The sequence below is a fragment of the Agelaius tricolor genome, unplaced genomic scaffold (genome assembly GCF_023055355.1).
Source record: "Agelaius tricolor isolate 1412-34295 unplaced genomic scaffold, bAgeTri1.0.p SCAF_1, whole genome shotgun sequence".
Taxonomy (NCBI): Eukaryota; Metazoa; Chordata; class Aves; order Passeriformes; family Icteridae; genus Agelaius; species Agelaius tricolor.
In genome coordinates this window covers 20,647,460-20,672,788 of record NW_027269261.1, presented here as the reverse complement: position 1 = coordinate 20,672,788, position 25,329 = coordinate 20,647,460, and the positions used below count along the sequence as shown (strand labels likewise).

Genomic DNA, 25,329 nt, shown 5'->3' with positions numbered 1-25,329 from the left:
AATGTTTTAGGATGGCCACAATCATCAATTTACTTGGGCAGCACCTTTGTTCCCAAGTACCAGGGGAACACCATTCTTCTCTCAAGCACTGGAACACGCAGGACACGCTGATGTTACCCTGAAGACCTGGGCAAAGCTGAAGCAGGGGCTACAGAGAGAGGAGGCAGAGCTGTGAGGAGTGCTGCTGTCAGCAGGCAGAAAGCAGGCTCTTGAGCCCAGACCACGGAGCAGGTGCTCCAGAAGGCAGGTAACAAAACAGAGAGAGCGTGGGACACAAACTGCAAATTTCGGCTCCAACGCTTCAGGCCATTAGCAGGTGCTTCAGGCAGTCATCCAAATCAAAGTAAGAAAGTGGAAAGAGCCAAATGCTGGTTAAAGGTTTGCTAACATGAAATCCCAGCACGGGCAGTTAAAACACTTCCCCATTGTGGGAGCAGGCTAATGAGAAAAGAAGAAACAAACAAAAAGCATATGCAATTTTTGTAAAAATGGCTGTGTTGGGGATTTTACTATCCTGTACTCAAGCCCCGAGATGCAAATGTTGGCTGGGATGCTGAAATCAGCAGTTATATGTCCTCGGGTGGTTAGAGACAAGACAGAAAAGAGCTGGCATTTGGGGAAAATAGAGGGCCCATTTGATAATGCTTCACTTGAGCGAAAGAGGGTTTCCCCTGTGGGTATTGTCCCAAAGAAAGCTCCAGGCAAGTTTAGAATGGTTCATTACTTGTCACATCTAGAAGGTGAGTCAGTTAATGATTACACTGAGTCTCTTTTGACTTCAGCTTCATGTGTTTTCAATCTGAGAACAGTGCTCTCATCAAGTCAAATACCACTCACCACAAACAGAAATACAGAAGATATCTGCTTTTCAGATGCTCACGGCACAACTGTAGTTATTTTATCTGTCAGGATTTTCCTGGCGTTTTGCAAATCATATTTTTGGTAGCTAACACACAGCATTCGCAACCCATGTTCAGGGAGTTGTCACTTTTTTATAATAATGGACAGTTCAGGGACCTGGCACTTGCTTTATTGAGCTTGGTCTCCAGAGGGCCTAATATTAGGGCCTTGAATGGATCCTTATAAAATCCAAGTATCTGCTTACTCAAGGGTTAATTCCCCAACATCTCCTCAACCCGGAACAACACTACCTGGTTTAATTTGCCTTACACAGATATAAGAAATAGAAGTGGCTACTCCAAACAGTTGTTGGTGCAGGCTAACTACACTGGCCAATGACAGTGTATTTTAATCAGATGGTCACTTGAACATTATTGGTCAAGTTCTCCTCGCTGAGCCCTGTGTCCTTTGCCAGAGGCTAGCAGGCTTGACAGAAGGAGAGAAACAAACTCCTTTTATCAGAGTAACACGAGTCAATATGTGGAACGATACTTCCATCTGCTCTGTGTTGCTGGTGACATGACATTATGACAATTTGGTATATGTTTGTAACAGAACAGATAAAACAAGATGGCTCAGCTACTATCATTTATGTTCCGATATGGGGATTTGTATGGGGAGTTCTCTCAAGCCATTTTCTATAGGAGCAGCTAAGACTCACTACGGAAATTCTGAGGGAAAAAACATGTTGCTGATTGTTTCAGAGAGTTAATGGCACAGACTTACAACTATGGTGCAATTCCAAAAAATAAACAAATTCTCCTTCTCAAACTGTTCTCCAAGGAGATGCATTTGGTCATGTACAGGAATCGCCAAAGGAACCTGCTGTATCCAGCAACTTGCAGACACACACAACCTACTAAACACAACCCGTGAGTAGAGTGGCCTGTGCTGTTTCTGCATTAATTTTGTGTCTGTATGTTACCAGATCCCTGGGACTTTCATGGTCTGTGGGCAGCAAATCGGCTGAGCCAAAAGGGAAGGTTCCACCTGACTAGGCCAGGAGGAGCTATATTAAGCTTGTCTCCGCTGGAGGTCATTCTGCATATTTTGAAGGCTACTTTCTTGGTAGCTGGTCAAGCAACCAGTGACCAGAAATTAAGAACCTAATCTGTATAACATCTATAATACTCCAAACACTTCTGAAGTCCAGATCCTACGCATATAAAGTTCTTAATTTCCAAAATGTTTGACCAAAGCCATTTCTCTCAGGGACAAGCAGGCTCTCGCATTTGTTAAGCAGTTGCTTCATGTCTCATTTCTAGTAGGCTGCTGGTAGCCCTGCAGCCAAGAATTCATTTCTACAACTCCAAAACATTTTTTGATACTTCCTGACCAAACGGCTTTGCAGTAGAAATTGGTTTCTGTCACCATCTGTTGTTCCATAGTTCGGAAGGGCTAACATTTTCCTTCAAGAGGGAAAAAGTTGGGGAGGATGCATGGCCAATACTAATGGAATAGATATTCTTTTCCTTACTGTCACTTTATAGGGAAGGCTTGGCCTATTTCTCAGCAGCTGTGAAATTGTCATCAGCAGGATTCTTTACAAAGCTTGGTGGCATATGGAATATATTGCTCACTTCTTAGTACTAGAAAAACAACCTTGCTGCATAACTGAGCTAGACAAAGAAAGCAGGTGCTTGATAAAAAAATAATTCTTCATGCATCAAGCCTCTATAGACTTTGTAGAAATTCTAGACAAGGATATTTTGGAGACAAGTGTGGGTTTGAATTATCTAAATGATATTTTACAGAAGCCCCTAGCCTTCAGAGGTGGGACAGTCCCTTAAAAATCAGCAGGTGAAATCACTGTGCCACAGGATAACATCATACTCTGCCATTCACAAAGCCAATGTTCACATTCCACACCAAAGGGAAGTGTCACCCCACCCCCCTCTGTAAGACATTAAAAACTACTCTGCAAGGGTCCCATCTCCATTTCTGATGTGGTAAGAGACTATTTAGCATCAGTTTTCGACCATCTCTTTTTGTCTTGTCTGGTCTTATTTTTCCAGCTTCTTAACCAATAAGTAAATTAAACAAAATAAGAACAATAACAATACTAGTAGTATAAGAAGTCCGTGGCGTTCTGGTAACCATACACACTGAATTGAAAACACAGGGCTAGAATTGTAGGAGTTTAGGTGATTCTCACTACAGGAGACACACAAAGAACAAGGGGTAAATAAGCTTGTTGAATATGCTGGTCTTTAAGTAGTCAAGAGCATTGCAAAAAAAGCATGAAAATAAGACTAAGTATCAGAAAAGGAATGATGGTGTGCTGCAGTTATGTGCCCACTGCTGTATAGTCCCCAGTGAATGTCCACTCAGCCATCCCTGCACATACACACAGAGATATATTCACGGTCATCTGTGCCCTGCTGCACCTAGAATGGCCCCAGCAGGTGAAACCAAAGGGCCACTTAGGCTGATTGGCTTGTCTGGGCCCATGGCAAACAGCAGATGCTTACTGAAGGTCATGGAGTAGGGGTATAGGAACAATTCCCCAGACTACTCTTCCCAACATCCATCTATTTGTGGCTCAGAGACTTCCTTTAACAAAATACAAACAATTTTTCCAGATTACTGATCTGCTTTTAGAAATCTTCACTTGCAGTTACAGATGATTACTCAGAGCAAGGTTCTCCAGCTACATTGCATGTTTCTTCTACTAAGTGAGCTATTACATGTCGATATGGAAAAATCCAGCCTGCTGCCCTCATCCCAGAGGGAAGGGCAAACTGAGTATTTGGGCAGCCCGTGCTGCCTGAGTTGCTGTACAGGTCTTCTGTGCACAGTCCAGATAGAAAAGAGGTCTGCTGCAGCCATGACAATGCACAGCAGACTATGATGGTGGAAGTTTGGAAGTGCTGTCCTATAGGTTATGATTCTGAGATGCACATAAACTATTAAAGCCATAAATACACATCTGTCATCTATGGGGCTCTGAAGCTACCCTTTGATCTCCTGTCACTGCTACATAAGTGGCCTTTTAGCAAAGCAGGATAGGGAGCACATTGCTGGACACTGAAGAAGTACCAGCTATGTGGACAATCACGGGACAGCATGCACCTGTCACCTCCCCAAGTAACACAGCAAGAGGGTCATTGCTCTTCCAGAGGCATCCAAAAAAACAGTTTTTGTTCACAGTTCAATATGTTTGCTATTTATGCACCTCCTCATTGCTCAAATATTCTTTGCTCTGTATTCTTTAACACCCAATAAAATGAAGCCAGAAAAAGAGAGACCAAAGGGAAGTGCAGTATCCAAGAACAAAAGATTGTCCTAGCAGTTTCACACTCTATTCATGTAATACACAAACCAAAAATAATACAGACTAAAGCCTACTAACTAACTAAACAGGATTAAATAATATTTAGCTCTTTCTATCATCCAGAAATCTCAAAATACTTTACAAAGGTGTGCAGATTGGGAAGAGCCAGTAGCAAGCTAGTCCTAGGCATTTGCTCTTTCCATTAGAGTGCATCACCACCTCCAAGTATGAGCACAATTCTCTTGCAGCTGGCATGGAGAGATGCGAGTGTGCATTAAAGGAACAATTTTTCCTTAATTCCCTATGCACTGATTGCTTTTAATACATTGTTACAGACATTCTGTGTATAAAAGTAACAATATGCCATGCACCAATGTTACTCAAACTACTACTACATGGGCAAGTAATACTTCAGGCAAGATGCAGTCCTCCTTTCAGTTACAGTAGGAATGTAGTCAATAACCAAGCTATAAATTTCTATTTTCAAAACCTTGAAATAAGAAAGAAGTAGGCTTAACAATTATCAAGAAAAAAAAAATTATGACAGAGGAAACAAAGATAAAACCATGAAGAATTTTGTAGAAATAGGGAAAAGTCAATGCCTTCCTCCAAAAGAGACAAGCTTGCAGAAATTATCACAGGAATGTTTCATAACAAAATTCAAATGCCAACATGGAGCAGAAATACTTGGAAAGCTGGAAGTCTTACTTTCAGCATGACCTGTCAAAATCAGCATGGAGAGTGAAGTGAGTTGATAAAACTTTCCTATGTTAGCCTTCACTCTCAAATCAGAAAGCTTCTGTCAACAAGTTCTGGTCTTTGCTACAAAAGTGGGAATCAACAGTAACACCTGAAAAGGCTGAGAATTGATGTCAGATTTTAAAATATTTGTTGATCAACTTATATTTTGCATACATCAATGCCTATGGGCTTCTGATCAAGGGCCCTAGCTAATATAAACGGTGTATCAAAACAAATACTTGTCAAAATTTTTTTATTTGGTTCAGTTTTTTTTAGGTTTGCAGGGAAAATACTATTGTTCAGATCAAAAAAAAAAAAAAAGCCAAAGAAGAGAAAAAAAAATACCAAAATTTGATCCCCACTCTCTCCGATTAGAACCGTTGGTGTTTGTGTAAACTCAGTTCAGGGAAGACATAAATAGCATCTTTTTAAGCTAATGATTTTCACCAAGGCCATTTAAAACAGGTGTTAAGAGTGGCCCTGAAACAGATCCCATCTGTGTTCACCTAAGTTAGCTTATTTTTGTTTTGCTCCATTTTAATGTATGTATACATCCTGTGTTTCCAGCTTGTCTTTTCAGCCCACTCCCGTCCTCCGCACTCCCAATCTGTCAGCCAGACTCCAGGGACAGGAATTAAAAATGACCACGTTTAAAAACTGTACCTCCCTGTGTAACAGACTTAACAGAGGCAGAAAGACTAAAAAGCTGAAAAGTTCCCCATGGTCTTTGCCTATTAAATCCCACAGCTTGCCAACAGCAGGGCATGTTTTAGTGTCAAAGAACAGGGCACTGGCTTGCATTTCTGTGTGATGGAAGAGCAGGGGTACTCCTGTCTCTTTACATTTCACATCACACTGTTTGTGGAGAAAGTTGACAACACCAGAATGCTCAAAAACACCCTGTACTATTACACAGAGGAAGCAAGATGCTTGCTGAGAAATAGTGCTGACATGAGAATACGGTTGATTCAGCATGGGTGATAAAAGCTTATTTTTGGTTGGTTCAAGCAGTATTTGATTAAAGTAGGATTAAATACTCATCAGACTTGCTTAAAAATAATTTTGCACCCATCCCATCAGTCTGCATCATTCTCTATCTTACAATATTTTCCACCATTAAACAGAAAGAGAGGCAAGTTTCTGTTCATCAGATCAGCAAAGAGGTAGGCAAAGTCCTTGAAAAGACTATTGCAAGAAAGTAGAAGGAAGGATTTGGTCAACTGGCAACCAAATAGAAGCCTCCTGGTATTTCCCACTGAGAAGTAACAGGATCTGGGCTATAGATATGTTTGTTAAACATATCTATAGCAGGGATAATTAAGTTAGTGCAGCACTAGGTGCATGCTTTGAAGTGTTCATGCAGTTAATATAGTGACTTTTCTTTCACCTGGTAGGTTAAGCTCACCATCTCACACTTATTTTCAGACTCATGACCTACCCTCTGTCCTCATTATCACTTCATTTCTGATAGCTGAACATCTTGGAAATGATATTCAAAGGTTTTGTTATAAATAAAGGAGACTAACAGAAGCCTAAATACAGACTCCTGTCACCGAGGAATAACCGCCTGGAACTTCTTATGGCTCCTTTCTGCCAAGAAGTTCACGTAACTTTACAAACAAACAAATATTCTTCTAAGGTAGGTATTGCTCTTTTTTCCTTTTTCAAGGCCTCTTGTGATTAGCATCCAAACCCTTGATCCCCAGTTTCCTGTAACTGGAAAAAAATGGGGGCAACATTCTTGGCCTCCTTCACAAAAAGCCCCAAGGATGTTTCAATTTCTTATACTGGTATCCCTCAGAACAACAGGGTCAAAATATAAAACAGAAAGCTTTAAACTCCCTGTATTTGGCAGTAATTTTTACTCCACAATATTACCAGCAGTGATACCTTTCCTATAAAGATCAAACCTAACACGATGGTGAGGATTCTGCTGGGGTTTCTGTCACTGGCAAGAGCAGCACTTGAGTGTGCAGAACCTGCAGTGATATCCAGACTGATTCCCACTGATCTCAGTGAAGCCAAGACATTATCTTGTATGCTTTTCCATACAGCTGGGGGGTGATTCCATATGCAAAGATCTTCACTTACCTACATCCTTCTACAAATCAGAGTTCTCTGCTGTCTCTTCTTCACCCAACTCTATAGGGGGCCTATCAGCAGTCTCCACTTTTCTACCCTAGGTTTCTAAGGCAAAAAAAATCATTACCTTTATTTAAATCAGTGTATTTCTAACTGGGATGGGACCCTGCACACACAATACAAGTCACAAGACAGTGACTGGATCGTGACTGGAGCCCAATAGACTGGATTGGGATATGCATTCCTGAATTTCTCTCCACTCAAAAGTAGCAGGCATTAACTTCTGAGCAAGAGACACAATTATGAGAAAGACAGCATCTGCCCTTGTGCCTCCTCTGTAATACAATTTCTACTTATTCTGTCAGAGACTTGCATTTTGGGTATGCATGGATCTGAGAAATCCCAGATCAGACATGAGCACCATTGACAGGGCAGGGCACTGCTGGAACTGTCCTTGTAGTGTCCATCCTGTGGGAACACATGGCTTTCGTTTTCCAGTAACATCAGACAAATGCATCCATTTTAACCTATTCATTTGGCAAAAAAGAAAAAACACTCTCTTGCTGCATTTGGTTGTTGTGCCTTTGCCTTTATTTCCAAGTTATTTCTTAGTTACTTGGGTTATTGCCCCCAGTATTTCATTTCTCAGGACACTAAAAGGCTGGCTGAAATCATATCTTCATTTTATATGAGGGCAGAAAAATCTCACCCGGAGTCCTCTACCTGTACCCATTAAACAACCCATCAAATTGCCTTAGAAGAGTCAAGCAGCAGACTTGCCTCTGACAGCTCAGTGGTTTTCAGAAAGGAAAAGCAAAAAGGCAAGAGGGGGCTCAAAAGCTTACCATAAAATAGGAACCCTTACTCTTCTGAGGGCTCCAAGCCCATCTCAGGAGCAGCACCTCAGGGGCATTGATGTGAAGCCCATGGCCTGACATGGGCAGGCAGCCAGGGACCCCACTCACAGAACCACTGTTGGTGTTGGGAAGCAGCGGTGAGTGAGGGAGACCAAATGTCCTCCTACATGCAAACCAGAGATTCCATTTTTTGCAAAGTTACCCCAATGATTAAAATGTTTTGTAATTTACCCTTAAAGGCCAGTCATGATGGGATCCACCAGAATCGATCTATCTTTTACCTCTGCACATACCCCGAGTGTGCCTTTCATAAGTAATATGCTTTACCAGATGAATGCTGGCAATATTTTCCACTAATTGCAAGAGTTACTAAACTGAACCTTAACTAAAATTAAGTTGACTATTAAAAGCTCAGTGAGTAACCCAGCAAACGGAAGCACTGTGCATAGGATTTAGCAAGCATGCAAGTGATCTGGCAACCACCAAGGCACAATACTTGCTGAACTTCCTATACCTAAAATTGGTTCCATACAATAGTCATACGTTCATGATGTATGATGAACTAATGCTCACAATGTTTGGGTGCACTAAAATGCTAAAATAAATGTATAATAATTCAAGCATGCCATTCTGAAAACACAAAGTGAGAAGATTGAAAGTTATGGGTTAATTTACAACATATACTCTCCATTAAAATAACAGAGCTCCCTGTATCAGTTTTAAAAATACATTAATAATATCCTTAGCTATTAAGGTGTCATTATCATAGACAGTCATACAAATCTTACCTATCTGTATATAAACACTTCTAGGATTTTAAGGAACATACACTGCACTTGTCATTACATGTTAAGTTTATTCACTGTATATAGGCTTTTCATGATTGCAGTTTCTAAATTTACTTTTAGCACAAAAACTATATCTTTTTTGTGCTTTTATAATTTCTAGGCTATACTTCTATACAAATATGTTCTACATTCTGTATTTCTGTTTTCAGCACTGTACACAGGTCCATAAATCAAAGGCAGCAAGAAATAATATTAAGATTGCACACAGTCTGCCTATCTTTAACAAACTAATAAACTAGGGATTTCCTGAGAAGAATTCTCCCTCTCAGGGAAAAAAAAATAAGATAAGAGAAAAAGAAAAATATTTCTATCTAATTATGTGGATAAAAGATACTTTGTCACAAAAAGACAGAATGATTTGGGAGAAAATCTAAGAGATTTCATAAATACCGTACCCATTTAAAAAAAAAAATCAGTATTTTAAAGAAGAGAAGGTCAAAGTGGACATATGCAGAGTTATGTGAAAGAGTTAAAGCCATTGATGAAAGACTATTTGCTGATAAGGATGCATCTATTTGAAATAGGATAGCATTTGGGACTAGTCGAACAAAAGTCTACAGAAAACTGATAAATCAAGGAACTAGCAGGATTTAAACAAACAACAGACATGGCTGAGAACACATGAAATGTCACGAGTACAGCTGAGAAATAAGTGATGGCACAGGACCACTTACTCTGCTACTAACAAGACATTTGCTTTGGCCTCTGCAGAGCAAGACAGCTATCAATCCTGCCACAGCTCCAGAAATGCTTCAGACTGAAGCCCTACAAAAAGTGGTTATTATATCTGGGTGTGCACATGGAACACCCCAATAAGCCCAGCTTTCAAAAAACAAAATATCCACCATGTATCATACTCAGGTGAAACCCTAAGTGTCTTCTTGCAGAAAAGAGCTCTTCCTCCAAATACTGCTCATACAAAACACCAGGGCCTGGATTCTCCAAGAAAACCTCTGGAAGCAATGCTAATTCCACATCCCAGTACCCACTTTTCAGGTGCTGTTCCTGTGCCATGGAGCCCTCAGCCCTGCTAGCCACTCCTGTGCCTCCTGTGCCTCCTGTGCCACCCAACTCAGAACCAGCCATTGCTGAGCAAGCACAATCCAATGCTGCCAGCAGAAGGCCAAGGCCACACTCATCTGCAGCCCCGCTTCATCTCTAGGAGCTCCATTTTAAAGCAGTGATAGTCAAATTTTTTCGTTTCGGTACCTTTTTCAAGGTTCCCAGGCTCTCCTAAAAGAAACCTACTGGAGGGTCCTTTCCTTCAAGGACACAACTGGATAAAGTGAGAGATATCACACACAGAAATCCACCATTTTGCAACAAGAGTTTGCACTTTCTCAAGTCCGCTGGGATGGGAGGGGAAAAATGGGAGCAGAGAGGCTCAACCTTGTCAGGATGGAAGTGCTTGAGAACATCCAAAGAAGATCTCTGGCCACCTGGGAAAGCTGGATATTGAAAACATAGGCACTCACACAGGTTAGGCAACTTCTAAGGTTAGGTGGCAGTTCAGTGGGGATATTGAGGATCTCAGTTTGGGCTTTCAATGCCTAAATCCCACTTAAGTCCCACTTAAGGCATCTAATCCTTTTGTGGATCTGGGCCTAAAGCCTTGCCAGGAAGAAGAGAGTCTATGCATGCAAAAGCTGATGGTCAGTGACAGTCTGGTTCTGTTAAAACTAAACTACACAGAGAATGACCTTATTTTGTACAAAGGAATAATGCAGAATAATCAAAGACACGTTCTAGTCACGTAAAGTTAATGGAAAGTTAATGCAGCTGATAGAGATCACAGTCCTGCCTTTAGACCCTATGACAGTTATGCTGACCTGGAAAACATTACAACCCATAAATCATGGGTCTTCAATAGCTTGTGGGAGGAAGCACATTTGGAAATGTTCAAAAGACAAAATGACTACAGAAGTCCTCAAAAAAACACCTCTCTTACTCACACAAGCTAAGAGGCACAACTAGAAAGGAGCAGAAATTTATAAAACACTGTAATGTTTACAAAGGGTTAATAATTCAAAGAACATCATTCTGTTATTCAGTGACCAACTAGTTTACCATGCTCCATGGAATTAAGTAGTTTCAGTCCAGTTTCTAATAGCCAGGAATCCATCTGGCAAAAGTTACCAATTTATTTCTCACTTACCTGCAGTGCTGTTGGTTGGCTCAACTATGAAGTAAAGTGTGAGTGGATATGGATAACAGTTTACCCCACACTCCCTATATCTTGTATCTCTATATCACAAATCCATTTTTAATTTTTTTAAAGGTGCCTGTACTTAATCCCCCTTGAATTTAGTTGAGAGGACTGCAAATGTGATATTTTCATACACAAAATATCTTATTGATAAAAGTAATCTTGGCATAAAAGTAAATAGAATAACAACAATAAAATACAACTTTATGTTACTATTCTATATTACTGTTATTACAAAATAGATATCATTAATTATTACTAATTATTTTCATGGTAAATATTTTTGATTCCAGGTATGCACTGCAACATTTAACTGATTTCAATCACTAAGATTCCTCTATGGCTAAAACACTGAGGACTCCATTTTGGGGATTCAAATACATCTTCCCAGAGCTCTGCTTCAAATGAAAATTCTCCTGCAGCTGCCCATCAACCAGCATCTGACCTTTATAAACCATGGGAGAAAGAAAGAGACATGCTTCCCAGTTCTTCCTATCATCTGCAGATGGGCAAAGAGTTCTGGCAGCTCACTCGCTAAATCCTGCAAATTTTGCATTACAAAATCAGTATTCAATGCAAAATACAGGAGAGTAGAATAAGCACGTATGTCACAGATTGTAAAGGTGCCAAAGATACTTTAAGCAGAGGAAAACTGCCCATTCTCCCATGCCACTGAAGTCCATGGAGTCATAGTGCACTCCTTCCTTCCTGAACACTGCATTATCCCCTCCCCTGAAACATGGTTTCCTCTGGCAGGCTCAAAGACTGATAAAGCCCCACCTGGTTTTCAAGAGCTGAAGGAATTTTTGATGCTTTGTAATCAGCTCATGGTAAGGAGGTCAGTGTGGTTTCCCTGATTTACTTGGATATTGGTCTGGAGCCTCACTGTGCTTTCACCTGCATTTTACTTTCAGTTCTGGATTCTTTCCAGGATAAAGACGCAAAGTCAAGGTGGTATCTTTCCTGTCCAGCCACCTCCTCCCTTTGAGTAAAATGTTAATATACTGACAAGTCTGCTATACAGGAGGACACCAATACCCTCTTAAGATGGACAAAGTCAAACAACAGAAAATATTTTGCAATTTAGCATTCTTCCCCCCCCAAATATTCCTGTGTAAATGGTTTCCCTTTAATTCTCAAAAGTATGTCTTTTCAATAGAAGTCAGTCTATTTTTGCCTGCTGTTAATCTATGTGTGAACTAAATCTCACCTTCCCAACTCACAGAAGCAATTGCCCCCTTGGTCTGGCAAGGCAGCTCAGAAAAATAGGGAGAGCAGGATTTCTCCTGCATCTATCTATGCATTTTAGTGGCAACTCGTGCTTGGCTGAGACTGGTCAGCTGTAAGAGACTGATGAGAATTGTCTGAAATACTTCTGGTTGAAAAATATATAAATCAAAATTACTGGTAAAACAACAGAGATGTATGTGACACCTATGAAATATAGAAATAACCTAGAAAAATAAAAATAACCAAAGTTCCAGCCTAGGACTCTCACAATATAAGTTTTCCAAATAATATAAATGTCCCAAAACACAAATGCACAAAACAGTAAGCCAGTACACTGCAAGGGGACAGCATTCTGCCTAGAGACCAGTAAGGGTTAATTTTCTTGAAGAAGTTTAGGGGGCCATGAAAGTTGTGAATTTAAATTCACACCAATTTGAAATGTGATATTAAATAACGCACAAAGTTAATTTTGCTTGCATTTCTTATTGACTATTATTCCTATTCCAGGTTCCTCTTTACAAAGGACAGGCAGATCAAGGAAGCAGCACCCAGGAAAAAAATTAAGGGAAAAACATTAGTGGAATGCAGCAGGTTTGGAGGAGAGACATTTATGCAGAGAAAGTGCTTAAGCAGGGACATTGGTGCCTGTGTCTATGGGTAGAGGTTTGGTGAGCGCATGCCCAGGCAAGGAGGATTTGGTTATGGTCAGAATTTGTGAGTGACAGCCATGTGACAGCTGGGAGTCAGCAAAGATTTTGTAGGGATGGAAATTCCTGAGACAAGACACACGACTGCTCATGCGATCTGCATGTGCCTATCGTCATGCTATATTATAATAGCTGACACCATGGTTTACCAGTTTTCCATAAGAGAGGCTATAAATTAGGAAAAGGATTTGAGACACATTGGATGAGAAATTAAAGTCATAACACTTAAAAACAAAGGGATAAATATAACTTATTTTCATATTATTGAAACAAGCAAACCAAGATCTCCAGTCAAACCACACACCATCAGTAAAACCTGCATTTCCATTATTTACCTTTAGTGACAGGTTATTATTTCCTTAGAATATATTTCTTTCTTAATAACTTATCTTAAAAGGTCAGAATTCTACAAACATACTTAATTTTTAGTATGGAATAATCCCACTGATTATTCACGTACTGTAGCTATTCCTACACTTTCAGGATCAGGGCCTAAGTCACAATGTACAATTAAGCAGAGGATTTTCCAAAGAACTGTTTCATTTGCCCTTCTGGAGGTCTTACACGAAGGTGAAGCCAGTGGAGATGTGCATTTAAATCAAACCTGAAAAACCAAAATACTTTCCCTTTAACACTGAATTCAAGCCAATACAGTATCACATGACCTTTACCGTAATTTCTATTAAAATAATTTCATGTCTGGTTGCTTCTGCTATCCTGGCTCATTTGTATTGTTTACAACAAGTCATTGCTCTCGACAGTTAGTGGTGGCTGAATCCATGGTTACCAGTTTTTACATTCACTGGTTAAATGGAATGCAGCTCTTCAGTGGGGTTTCATGGAGAAAGCTCTTAAGAAATCACAGTCCAGCTATCAATCAGGCTAACCTGGGAGAAATTAATCTGATAAGCAGAAGTATCACTGTGTATGAAAAATTTATTGAAAGGGAGCTCAAGGCATTTATTAGTTGCAGTTGCCAAAGTGGACACGTTTGGGTCAGACTTAGTACAGGGAAGACTTGGGTTATGAGGTCTATGTCTGACATTCATCCATGTTGTGCCTCCTCTGGTGCTCACTGCTAATACAACTATACTGTTCAAGGGTTTAAAAAAAATAAAAATCTCAAACACTTATTTCACCAGAAATGTGCTCAGAATATAAATAGTGCTTAAATACAGGTTTAACCAGACTGCAGTCCCGTCAAAGTAACTTAAACAGACACAGACAAGATAGTAAAACACAAAATAGACAGCCTTGAGTAGAATCCAATTAAGACGAAAAACACCCCAAACAGAGCAACATTGCTAACGACTAAATTAAGCCTGCAAACAAATATATTTTATTGCTACCTAAAAACAATACGGACTAATTCCGTTTGCCTTGTTATTTATAGTTTGGCGTAGGGTGGGGTTGCCAAAATCAAAGAGCAAAGCAGAAACTTATTTGCAAGATGGACCCCCAAATCCTTTAAAAATGCCTAAAAACATAAAAAAAGTTCTTTACAGTTTGATGGCTACAGTATCTGTCCCACAAGCTACATGACAGCAACAAATAGTTAAATCAAACATATTACTACCAGCTCATCTACTGCAAAGTCACTGTATCAGAAGCCGGAATTGATTTGTTTCCTTAGAACAAATTGAAAATGAATGTAACATAACATCCGAAAAAAGAAATCCCTCCTGCTCTGCTAATCGGATATTGTATAATGGTTGATTGCAGCTTTGCACCGTGCTATTGTTGCCTATATCATACATACTTACAGGTTCTGGGTTCTTCCAAGAGTTTGGTGCAGTTTCAAGGACAAATGTCTTAAGGAAGTCTTTCTACTGTGCAGCAGTGATCCTAGCTCTGATCTCATTACATGAGCAAAGTGCTACTGCTGACAATATAAAGGAAACTTCCTGCATGAAGAAGAAATCTTGGAAAGTCTCAGGGTTAAAAAGGCTGCTTAAATGTGCGGCTTGATTTGCTCCCTAGTTGTGTATACACAGTAGCAGCTGATCTCTGTTTGCAGCCCTGCAGAAAGAAACCTTTGCTGAAAACCAATGGCATCACATTTCAGTGGAGCTACTGCCAGGCTCTGGAGAGCAAAGCAACCCTTGACAACTTCACCCAGTTCAAACCACCGGCATTTGCTGCATGTCCTGCAGGACTTTTGAAATTGAATATTTGCTGCATTATTTTTAATAATGCACTCTGAAATCCTGCATCCCAGGCAGCCGTGATACAAGCAGAAGTCTCCCTCACTGTAATAGGAGGTTCTGACTGTGTCAGGACTGTGAACTGCAGAATTCGCCACAGTATCTTTTGCTTTGTCTTGATTGTGGCATTTGCAGATGAGAAGCGGTTAGCTGCACTCAAAAGCATTTTCTGCCTTAGAATTTCTAAATTAAGTGCAACAGGCATCCTGTTTATCCTAAATTAATCCTGAGCCTGTCCTGCATCAGTCACGCACTGCTCAGTGCTTTTTTTTCTGATTCAGAGGACAAAGCAAAAGATTTGGGGAGTGGAAGATGGCTTGTTCTTTTCATTTAGTATTTTATCTAGGGTCAGATCTAGCCTGGTCCCTGTTGGACTAAAACCATGGAGCACACCATCCCAAATTCTGCAAAATTTGGTATCCTGACCAAATTCAGTGTGGCTTCAAATATCTGTTAGTGGCCCCTTAGCTCCTGAATTGGCCCTCCAGAACCAAACCAGGGATGGGCAGAACCTGCACCAGCTTCTGCAGCTCTTACTGCTGTCCAAGCAAACTGGTAAGACCAGAAAAGCAACACTTAAAAAGAATACATCTACTACAACTATTTCAACTCTTAACTGGGAGGCAATACTCCAAACACATCCTCACATTCGATGTTAAAGAATTATCAATAATTAATTCAGATGTAGCTGCTTCACCATTTAGCCCAGGGTGATTCTCCAAAGAGCAACTGGGACCACACATTCCCCCGGCACTCAGTCAGAGCATGATCGTAGAGCTCGCATGCTGCTTCCCAAACAGGACCCACTTCTCTCTCCAGGATACCAGAAAAATCTCAGAAACAAAATTTAGAAGAATCTCTTTTAAAAGTGCACCATTGCAGGGTTTGGTTAGGAGGAGTTGACGTTTTTTGCTGGGCATTTGTGAAACTGATTAATCACCACCCTTTTTTCCCCTCAGGCACTATGACTATTCTAGCTACTAGTGTATTGCGTGTTATTTCTTTAATATTTTGAACTTTATTCCAAAGGGCAGAAACCAAAAGTGACAGTACATCAAGACAACATGCTCTGTGATTCAAACAGCAAAATAATTGAGATCCTGTGCATACACAACATCCAAGTCTGTGTATGCACGTTGCACACGTGTGCACACACTCATTCACAAGCACAAACAAGTGTAAGGGCTCGTGGATCAATTTTATGAGACATTCATAGATCATGTCCTCACCTCCATACAAATTAAAAAAAAAGGTAAGAAGAAGCAAAATCTGATCAGTGAAACATCCAAAATAATTTTTGTTAAAAGTAGGCACCATTTACAGGAGGGTACCATATTGATTCAACATGCATTTCTCCCAAATTTGTCTCTCTCCTTTGGGAGAAGAATCCTGTCCACCCCTGGTCTGTGTCACACCAGAGAAATGAAAGTGTGTGGTGGCATCAGCAGGTTTAATTTTGCTCTTTTCCCTCAAGGGACACTGCAAGGCAGCAACTCAAAATCTTGGCTATGAGGCAGGGCTCACTGTCTGCCTGCGTCACCTCCGACACGTAACCTCACCTTTCCCTGCCTAAACTGACACCACCACATTTAATGCATGTTGCAAAAGCACAGCTCCTGTCCCTCTCTTGCTCAAGCTGTGAGAAAGGGATTGCATGCTTGAGAAGAGTAAGGACTAAAGCTCACAGCTGTGCATCCTGCTCCCAGATGTGCCATAGGAAGGGCCATGAGTGACCTTGAACCGCTTGCTCTCTGTGCTCCAGTGCCCAGCCTGCTGCCCACACTGCACAAAACTCACTCACAGCACTTGTCCACCTGGTCTCTTTTGACTCTAGCATAGCAAAGGAGGGGTTTTTTTCTGTTGGAAATTCGGCGCAGAGTAAAACAAGTTCTTTTTGCCAGGTGAAACTCAAGGAACTAATTTAAGATAAGTAAAAAAAACTAAAATCCCAGTGGAAACAGGAATTTCAGTGAATGAAGTTTCCTCCACAACAGCCTCTAAATACCCAACCGTCAGCAAAGAAAAGCTGAGACTTCTGAATGCTGCATGAGCAGTAATATGACCATATCCACACAGACCCACTTGCCAAGGCTGGAGGACATCCACTCCGAGTTTGACTCCACTCCTCTTTACCTCTCCTTATAACCGTGCCCCCTTGCCACAGCTGGGTCAATACAGATCCAGGGACACAGCTCCTTCAGCTACCTTCTTTTGGAAAAGTATACACAGGTCCTGAACATGGGACAAACTGGAATTGCAAAATCCTTCTCCTCCCAGCCTTCCCAGATACACCTCAACCTGCAGCACCCTGACTTCCCTTTTTTCTCACTTCTGATTTTTCTCATTGAATTTTGTTTTCACAGCATTGTATCCAGCAAGGAGAACAGTAACAATTCAAAGCCTATTTTCCAACCTTCAGAGGGCAAGGTAAAGTAGTCTGGCTACTAAGGCAGGACCGTAAAATATGTTCAAGGAGGATGGGGAGCTGAAGGGGAGGCTGACCTTGAGCTTATGTGATGTCAGAAGCTCTAGGTCTCCATCCCTCCCATCCCCATTAGAAAGGGTGGCCCTCGGAAGCCAACCCCACTGCCTGCTCCTCTAAAGGTGTCCAAGATACAGGTGTCCAAGATGGGCCATGCCCTGTCTTCCTGACGTCTGTCACTTGTAACAATTTAGAAAGCTTCTTTAATTCATGACGGCCTTAAAATTCAAACATATCATCAAGAAGACACTTACAGATAATACTACAAATGACTAAACCAGAGCAAATTCTCAGTTTTCATACGCATATTTGTTTTAGATTTTAAAACCTTGTTTCCAGCAGTCAAGTAATAAGAGACAAGCTTTCTCATTTAAAAAGAGATTTCTGGCTCTTGTAATTAAAGAGGAACAACTGAAGGTAACTGTGATGAAACAGAAGTCCAGTAGAAGCGTAATGACACTTCCCAAGTCACACCTTTCAGCTAGTCTCAAGATTTTCAATAAGCAGTATCAGTTTTAATTATCAGTCTCAGACTCCAACAGTACACAGACACTCCAAGAAACATATCCTACCTATTTTATTCAGACACTTAGGTCTTTGCTTAAATATTAAGTCTGACACTGCTCATCTAGACCTGTCTGATTCCTGCACAGGTCCCGAATGTGTCCTTTCCTCCGTCTATCTATGCATAATAACTGTGACTACAGGATTTTCTTTTTAACTTTTAAATGCACATGGATCCTAATCAACATATGGAACACCTTCTGCATTCATCACAAAATGAGTGGCTAAATTCTTCTCATTGAAACTCCTCCATAATAGTCACTTTTTCCTTTTCATCTATCAAGACTTTAAACCAAAACTAATACAAACACTGGGAATTGTGTATGCCTAAGCTACTTGCTCTTCCCATTCGATGCTCTGCACTACTCAGTCATTCAGGATTCTCTGTCCCATTGTATTAAATATGCTCATTTTTTTGTTATGAGTACAATTAAAATTGTTTGGGTTTTCACACTGTTCTTATCTTTTATTTGATCTCTAAAATATCCAGCATGCATTGAAACTAGTGTAAGTGATAATACAGATGTAAATATCACCATGGAGGCATCACGATAAATTTGACGTTGGGAATAATTCATTCAAGGTATCTAGATCCAATTTAAATTCTTTTCCAATCTTAACTGAGCCTTCATAACCAGATGAACTTAAACGAAGGTGTAAAACTTCATGCTATGCTGGTAAACCACCCTAACTAGGAAATAAATTTTCAGTGATTAAGTTGAATTGTTCATACAAAATGCCAGTTTCAGCTTTTCACCCATACAAAATAGCTTGGAAAACATATACTGCATGTGTTTATTATAGCTACAGTTGCTATGAACATCTATAACTCTCCAACAATTTCTTTGATTTATGTTCAAAAACATACAGGGCATGAAATGATGCCTGCAACCTTACATTTCCCTCAAGAACATTGTGGGGAGAAGATATATTCCAAAACATCATGTTAGATTCCTTGTTATGTCTTCTTTTTAAAATAAATGTATGATAATCAATTACACATGCTTCAAAGCAACTGCCACTAGATTCCCCAACAGAAAAGCTGTTTGAGAAAAGTTCCATTTTCTTTCCCCTAATGGTCAAGTCATAATAAGAGATCTTGCCTAGATATTAAAGGAAAAAAATGTATTGTAAAGGATAGGCCTTGCTCCACTTGTATATGCATGCACAGGTTTGTGCTTGTCTGGACTTGACTTAGAACAAGGTTTTCAGAGAAGTAACATCTCCACTGATCAACATGCTAAAAACGGATGTGTGTGTGAAGATCTTGCACCTAATCTGCTTGTCATTTATGCTTGTAGTAATCCAAATGATGTCAAGAGAATGACACAGATGATAAGTTAATGTATCAGGCTCAACTTCCCTTTCAACCTCAATATGCAAAACATCCCTTTAAGAAGTCCACCCAGCTGTAGCCTCCACTAGAAACAGAAACCTGCAGATGTTTATAGGAATATCAATTAAGCTGAATGGGAGCTCCACCATTAACGCTGGTGCATGTAAGATTGCACTGTGCAGATCTGCCTGAACTCCACACAGTGGCTGAAGTGCACATTTTCTCTGGGGTATTGAGGCCAGTGGGTTATATGCCATTACCAGGTAAGCGTAATATGGATGGTATTTCCACAGTCTCATGGCTCTGGCAGAGGGACAAGAGCAGCATCCCCAGGCAGCACTCTTGCCCGTGGTGGGAAGACAGGAGCAGCCAGGAATGCATAGAGCACATAGACCACCCCCAGCACAGAAAAGATCAGGACCTACTGCCTGCCCTGCTTCAGGTAGTTTGTGCTGCCTGCATCCCAAACAGCGAGCTGCCACTCCCTGTGTCCTGGGCATTTAATTCAATCCTCAGGTTACACTGTTCAAACTAAAGAGCTGACAACTAATATAGAAAACTGGACTAGAAACTAGATGGTACAAGCCCCTCTAAGGAGGATTGGCACCTGCTAACACTGAATTTCCAGCAATTATGGAATAAGGTAGATGTGTGACTTATTTTATGGCCCTGTTCATCCTTGTAAGTGTGCAAAATTTGCATGCCAAATAGGGAGATGGAAATTCTACTCTTTATTTCTCCTCCTATTTTCTTTGACTCAAACCCTCAAAGAATGAAAATTCACAGGAGGGGAAATACAGGCTTGCACCCTCTTTGGCCCCCAGTGCTATTTTATCCATTACTAAGGAAGCCAAGGAGGAGGAGGAGGGGAGAGAACTGGACATGCGCGCCTACCGCACATGCAGTCCCAGCAAGATAGCATCAACAGTTGTTCTCCTATTTTCACAGTGGGAAATAAGCAGGTACTAGCTGTATTGGAATAATCAGGAGGAATCTAGGTCAAAATCAAAGTGAGACTGCTCTGTCCATTTCACAAAACTCACATGCAAACACAATATCCATGTAAAAACAAAGAAGTTATTTGTAGCAGTTATTTCTGTTAGGATTGCTAAACAAGCATGCAGACATCGGCCTACCTTGAGTAAAAGGCACTATTCCTTCTCTGTGACTTCTGAAAAGGCATTCAAAATCAATATAAAATTGCAATATTAGGAAATTTTATAATCATTATTTCAAAAAAGCAGACTTGAAAGGGTATCTTGTTCATGGGTAAATCTTCAGTTAGTTTTTCTAGTACCAGTGGTTCAATCGAAAGATTCGCCAACTGCCCCCTGGAGAAAACTGAAGATCTGCATTTAAATGGAGATATAGTATTTCCAAATGCACGGTACCTGCAAGGCAGATACTGTCAAGGTTTCTTAGTGAGTGGATCTCAAATTGTATTAGGTACATTTCAGTGCCATAACTATCCCCATTTCGTAGGACTGGAGCTATTTCCATATCTTTTTTTTCCTGTATGCGGGCTTTGTAATATTTGTCCTTGTAAGACAAAATTAAACCCCCATCCACAACAAAGCCTTCACATAGCAACAACAAGGAATTAAAACCTTATGCATAACTTTCTGATGGGGATGATGAAGACTGTATTAGATGGCCTGACTGAAAATCTTAAATAATTGAAAACTCTGATGACTTAATAGAGTAGCGAGCTTGGTTTACAATGCAGCCAATTTAGAGCCATAAAAACACCGTGTAAAATGTTTATCTTGTGGTTGACCATTACATATCCTATTTATTATTCCAAAGTATTTCAACAGCATTTTTCTTCATCAGTGTGGCTGCTGGCATTTAGCACCCACTCGCTAAATTCACGTGATTTTCCTGGAACAGCTTTAGGAAAAGAAAACAAAAAATTAGCAGATCACTACAAAAATGTTCCTTGCTACTATATGCCTCTTTTTCACATTCTGACTTGAACCGACTTCATGTGCTGCAAAATACATTTGAAACCACCGAGGCTAAAATATAATAAATCAAAGCCATATTCGTGAAGTTAAAAAGACTGGTGCAACTACTGATCCTGCCACATCAGAGAACCAAAAAAAAAAAAAAAAAATCAAACCTCATGAATACTTTGTTGCTAATGTAAATGAGTTCAAAGAGCAGTGTTCCTCTTAGGAAAACATCTTAATTTTCATATCAGAAAATCATCCTAACCTTCCAAAAAAGTTTTTACGATTATGCAAGGAAGGCAGAGAGAAGGTTTAGAGTGCAAAAGACACTCGTGATGGGCTTCAGACACGCAGGCATTAGTCCAGGCAGCCTCTCGCTGAAATTCAGGTTGCAATTGAAATGTCCCTGTAAACAAGGTTACTGCGAACGGCCCAAGATATCCTTCTCAGCAACACCTTCACCAGGAGCCCTTCAGCTGTCTACTTAGTTTGTTATACCTTATCTCACAGCCCTGACATCCTAATGCCGATTCAAATTCGGGATTCAAAATGAAAGACGAAATATCTCTAAGATCACTTAATATTGAAATACCATTGCAGTAATAAGTGGTGCCAGGCTGGAGATATGGATATAGTACTCTAGTGGTAACCTTTTAATTTCTGACAAAATACTGTGGAATAACTGTGATACTGCACAGACAGTTAATGCAATTGATTTGTTTTCCTTATTTTGATAATGAGCACACTGAATGTCGTGCTTACCTTCTCCTGCCCCCGGCACATTTTTAAAGTCCTCTAAAAGGAGACTTGCCATATTCCTGTACTGACATGAAACACCTCACACCACGGAGCCCCCCCTTCCCAGCACGCTGAACCCCAGCTACCCTGATGCTCCCAAGACAAGGAAGATCATAATCATACCATATGAGTCGCTTTGTCATTTTAAGTCTTTGACTATTTTCAGTGGAAATGCAATGCACGCACCATGTATAATCTAATGTAGGTTATATTGTAAACTACTCCCATTCTCAAAGTGAGGGTAGGCATGCTACACTAGAACATTTTGTCCTCTGAAATAAAACAGGGGAGTAACAATGAAATGTATCAAGCAAGTTTTGTATGTTGTATTTTAAACAGGGTAGCTAATAAATGCCTAAAACTTTGGTGGGTTTTTACAAAGGGCACTTGGATTTCCCTCCCATTCACAGACACTGATAGGTTGAAGTGCAGGGGGGCGGGGGGGAGACAGGGGGGGTTGTAATCTGCTTTTCTGTTGTGCTATGCTTACTGTTAGAATACCCTTAATAGTATCCAAAGACAGGATTCCAGGGATAGGGGTGCAGTAGGACAATACAGGGGAAGGAGAGAATTACAGGAGAGAAACCCAAGCTGCTCAGTGCCTGCCTTCCCACACTACCATTCACCTTCATTTTAGTCTCCTTTATATTCTACTCATTTTTACTTGCCTCCCCCATTATTTAGTCATCTCTTAAATGCAGTCCTCTCTTTTCCGGGATCACGAAAAACATATTAACTAGAACGAGTAGACAGAGTGCATCCCCTGCAGCACTTCAAAATGTACCTCCAGACCAGTCATGCCTTCATGGCATTAATGACCAGGGGAAAATAAAAAATAAAATTAATTTTAAAAAAAATTACAAAAGTGAAAAAAATTCTTCACCGCCAGGTCACACTCAGACCCCACAGGCAGCCGCTCCCCCAAATGCCCCCTCTCCCCCACGGCCGGCGTTGGGAGGGCCAAGTGCCAGGAGGAGCGGGCAGTCCGTGGACTTTGCACACTTTCCTTCGCCCCTCCTGATCCCGGCACGGCGCGGCCCCGCCGCCTTTGTGTGCGCGCGTCCGCCCGCGGGTCCCGGAGCGCGTCCCGCGTGGGGCGGCCACGCCGCCGCTCCCGCCCGGCAGCGCAGCGCCCTGACCCCCGCCCGGCGGGCACGGCTCCCCCGGGCCTGCTCCGCTCCCGCACAAGTGTTCCAGGAAGGAGCGAGCGGCGGGGGAGGGAAGGGGACGGGGACGAGGAGGGGCCCCCCCGCCGGCCTCGCCCCGCGCCGCGGCCGGGACACTTCGGGGCTGCCGTGAGGGCACGGCGGGGGGCAGGGCGGCATGGGCAGCCGCGCCACAGCCACCCGGCAGCGCGCCCCGGCACCGGCTGGCAGAGTCCGGTGCCCCTGCTCCGCTCGCAGCCACCCCGGGACCCCGGCCCTAAACTCTTGCTTGGCTAAAGCCTCGTCACTTTCCCGGCACTCCTGACCCTGGGCGGGAGGGGACACACACACACACACAAAACCTGCAGGGCAGATCTGTCAGCAGCCAAAAAATCATTCTCCTTCCCTTCTCCCCCCCCCTCCACCCCCCCCCCCCCCCACCCCCCATATTCACCAGGGCCAGTAATTCTAAATAATTGTCCGAGAGGCGAGAGCCACTGAACCCCGGGTGGCCGGTGCTGCCGTGCCGCTTTTTCCAAAGCAGGATTTTTTGGGGGTGAATGACTCTGAGCAAGTGCAATTGGCAAGGGCTGAAGGTGGAATGGGGCGGGGGGGTGGGGGGGCAGAGCGCTCCTGGCAGCGGCTCATCTCCAAGCACAAACATGCCCCCCATGCAATGTCAGCTGGCGGGGGTGCGGGGGGGTGCGGGGTGCGGGGGCTCGCTTTACCTGGTCAGCTCAGAACCGCAGGCAGGTTAATCAGGTGAGTCGTCGGGGATTTTAAAGAAGCCGAAGCCGGTTTCTTTGCTAGGAAAGTCTACAACACCATGCAGGGACATTGCAAAATCTTTACACACGCCTCCTTTAACTGGGCTCCCGCGACCTCCGCCGGCGAGGGGGGAGCCAGCGGCGGGCGGGAGGCCGAGCGGCGCCGCGGCGGCGGCGCGGGGGGCGCGGGGGGCAGCGGCGGCGGCGGGCGCGGCCCGGCGGGCGGACAGCGGCGGCGGGCGGGCGGCGGCGGCCCCGGTCCTCGCGGCCCCGGCCGCGGCAGCGTCCCCGCGCCTCCCTGCCGCCTTGGTAGCGCCGGTCCGCACTCGGCCTGACCCGGGACGTCACGGCGCCTGCCTGTGTTCCCAATGATAACTTGGCAGGAGCAGGGGGAAGCGGCCGGGTTTTTCCTGGGCTCGTTACCGGGTACGTGCACGTTTCTTTCGCATGCGGATTTTTTTTTTTTTAATTTTTTTGGTTTTTTAAGGCGCAGTAACGAAAAGCCGGGACAGGAAATCCGGGGCGCGGCGGGGGCTGCCGCCCCGCGATGGTGGCGGCCGCTCGCCGGCGGGCGCGGGGGAGCGGCGGCGCGGGGCGCAGGCATGCGTTCATCTCCGTGTCTTTCATTTTACCTTCAGGGTGACATTCAGTGCCGGGCGAGCCTCGCCGGTCACCGCCACGTCCCACCTGGAAAAAACACAAACAAAACCACAAAAAAAAAAAAAAAAAAAACCAAAACAAAAACCCACCCAACAAGAACAACAAAAAAAAAAAAGGCGACTGCCGAAAAGGGGGGATGGGGAGAGAGAGAAGGTGCCGGCCGCCCACGGCTGGGATGCGGGCGGCGGACGGGACACCTCGCCCAGGGGACGCGGGGACACACGCGCCACCGGCCGCCAGCAGGCCATGTGCCGAGGGCCGGCGGGGGCGGGGCAACGGGCACCGCACACACACACACAAAATCAGTAAATTAAAAAAAAAAAAAAAATAGAAAAGGAATGCCAGAGGAGGCCGGGCGAGGAGCGAGGATGCCGCACCGCAGCTGCCGTGCAGGCCCGGCGCCGCGCTCCCCCCAATCCCCTGCAAGGCTCTGCGGGGGAAGGTGCGGGAGCCCCCGGCGCACAGCGCCCCACGGCCCCGCCGGGAGCCGGGGTGCCCGGGGGGGCTGCGGGCAGGGCAGCCCGGGCCTCACCGGGGCAGCCGGCTGCGCAATGGCGTCGCCGCCGAGGAGAGCCA

At 42.9% G+C, this 25,329-nt stretch overlaps 1 protein-coding gene across 9 annotated transcripts in view; it reads right to left on the bottom strand.

Annotated features, from left to right (window-relative positions):
• The window catches only part of ESRRG (estrogen related receptor gamma), a 373,125-nt gene extending 348,021 nt beyond the window's left edge, over positions 1-25,104 (bottom strand). For 4 of the 9 annotated variants that reach the window (XM_071425990.1, XM_071425985.1, XM_071426006.1 and 1 more), the window contains exon 1: positions 24,055-24,272. Coding sequence is in view for 1 of the 9 variants with exons in the window: in XM_071425976.1 (XP_071282077.1) it covers positions 14,609-14,706 (98 nt within the window). In the remaining 8 variants the exon portion in view is untranslated. Of the gene's footprint in view, positions 1-14,608; positions 14,793-24,054; positions 24,274-24,725 lie in introns of those variants that run through there. The other 5 variants (XM_071426012.1, XM_071426010.1, XM_071426011.1 and 2 more) reach the window with 3 other exon arrangements.
• Between the last annotated feature and the right edge of the window lie 225 nt (positions 25,105-25,329).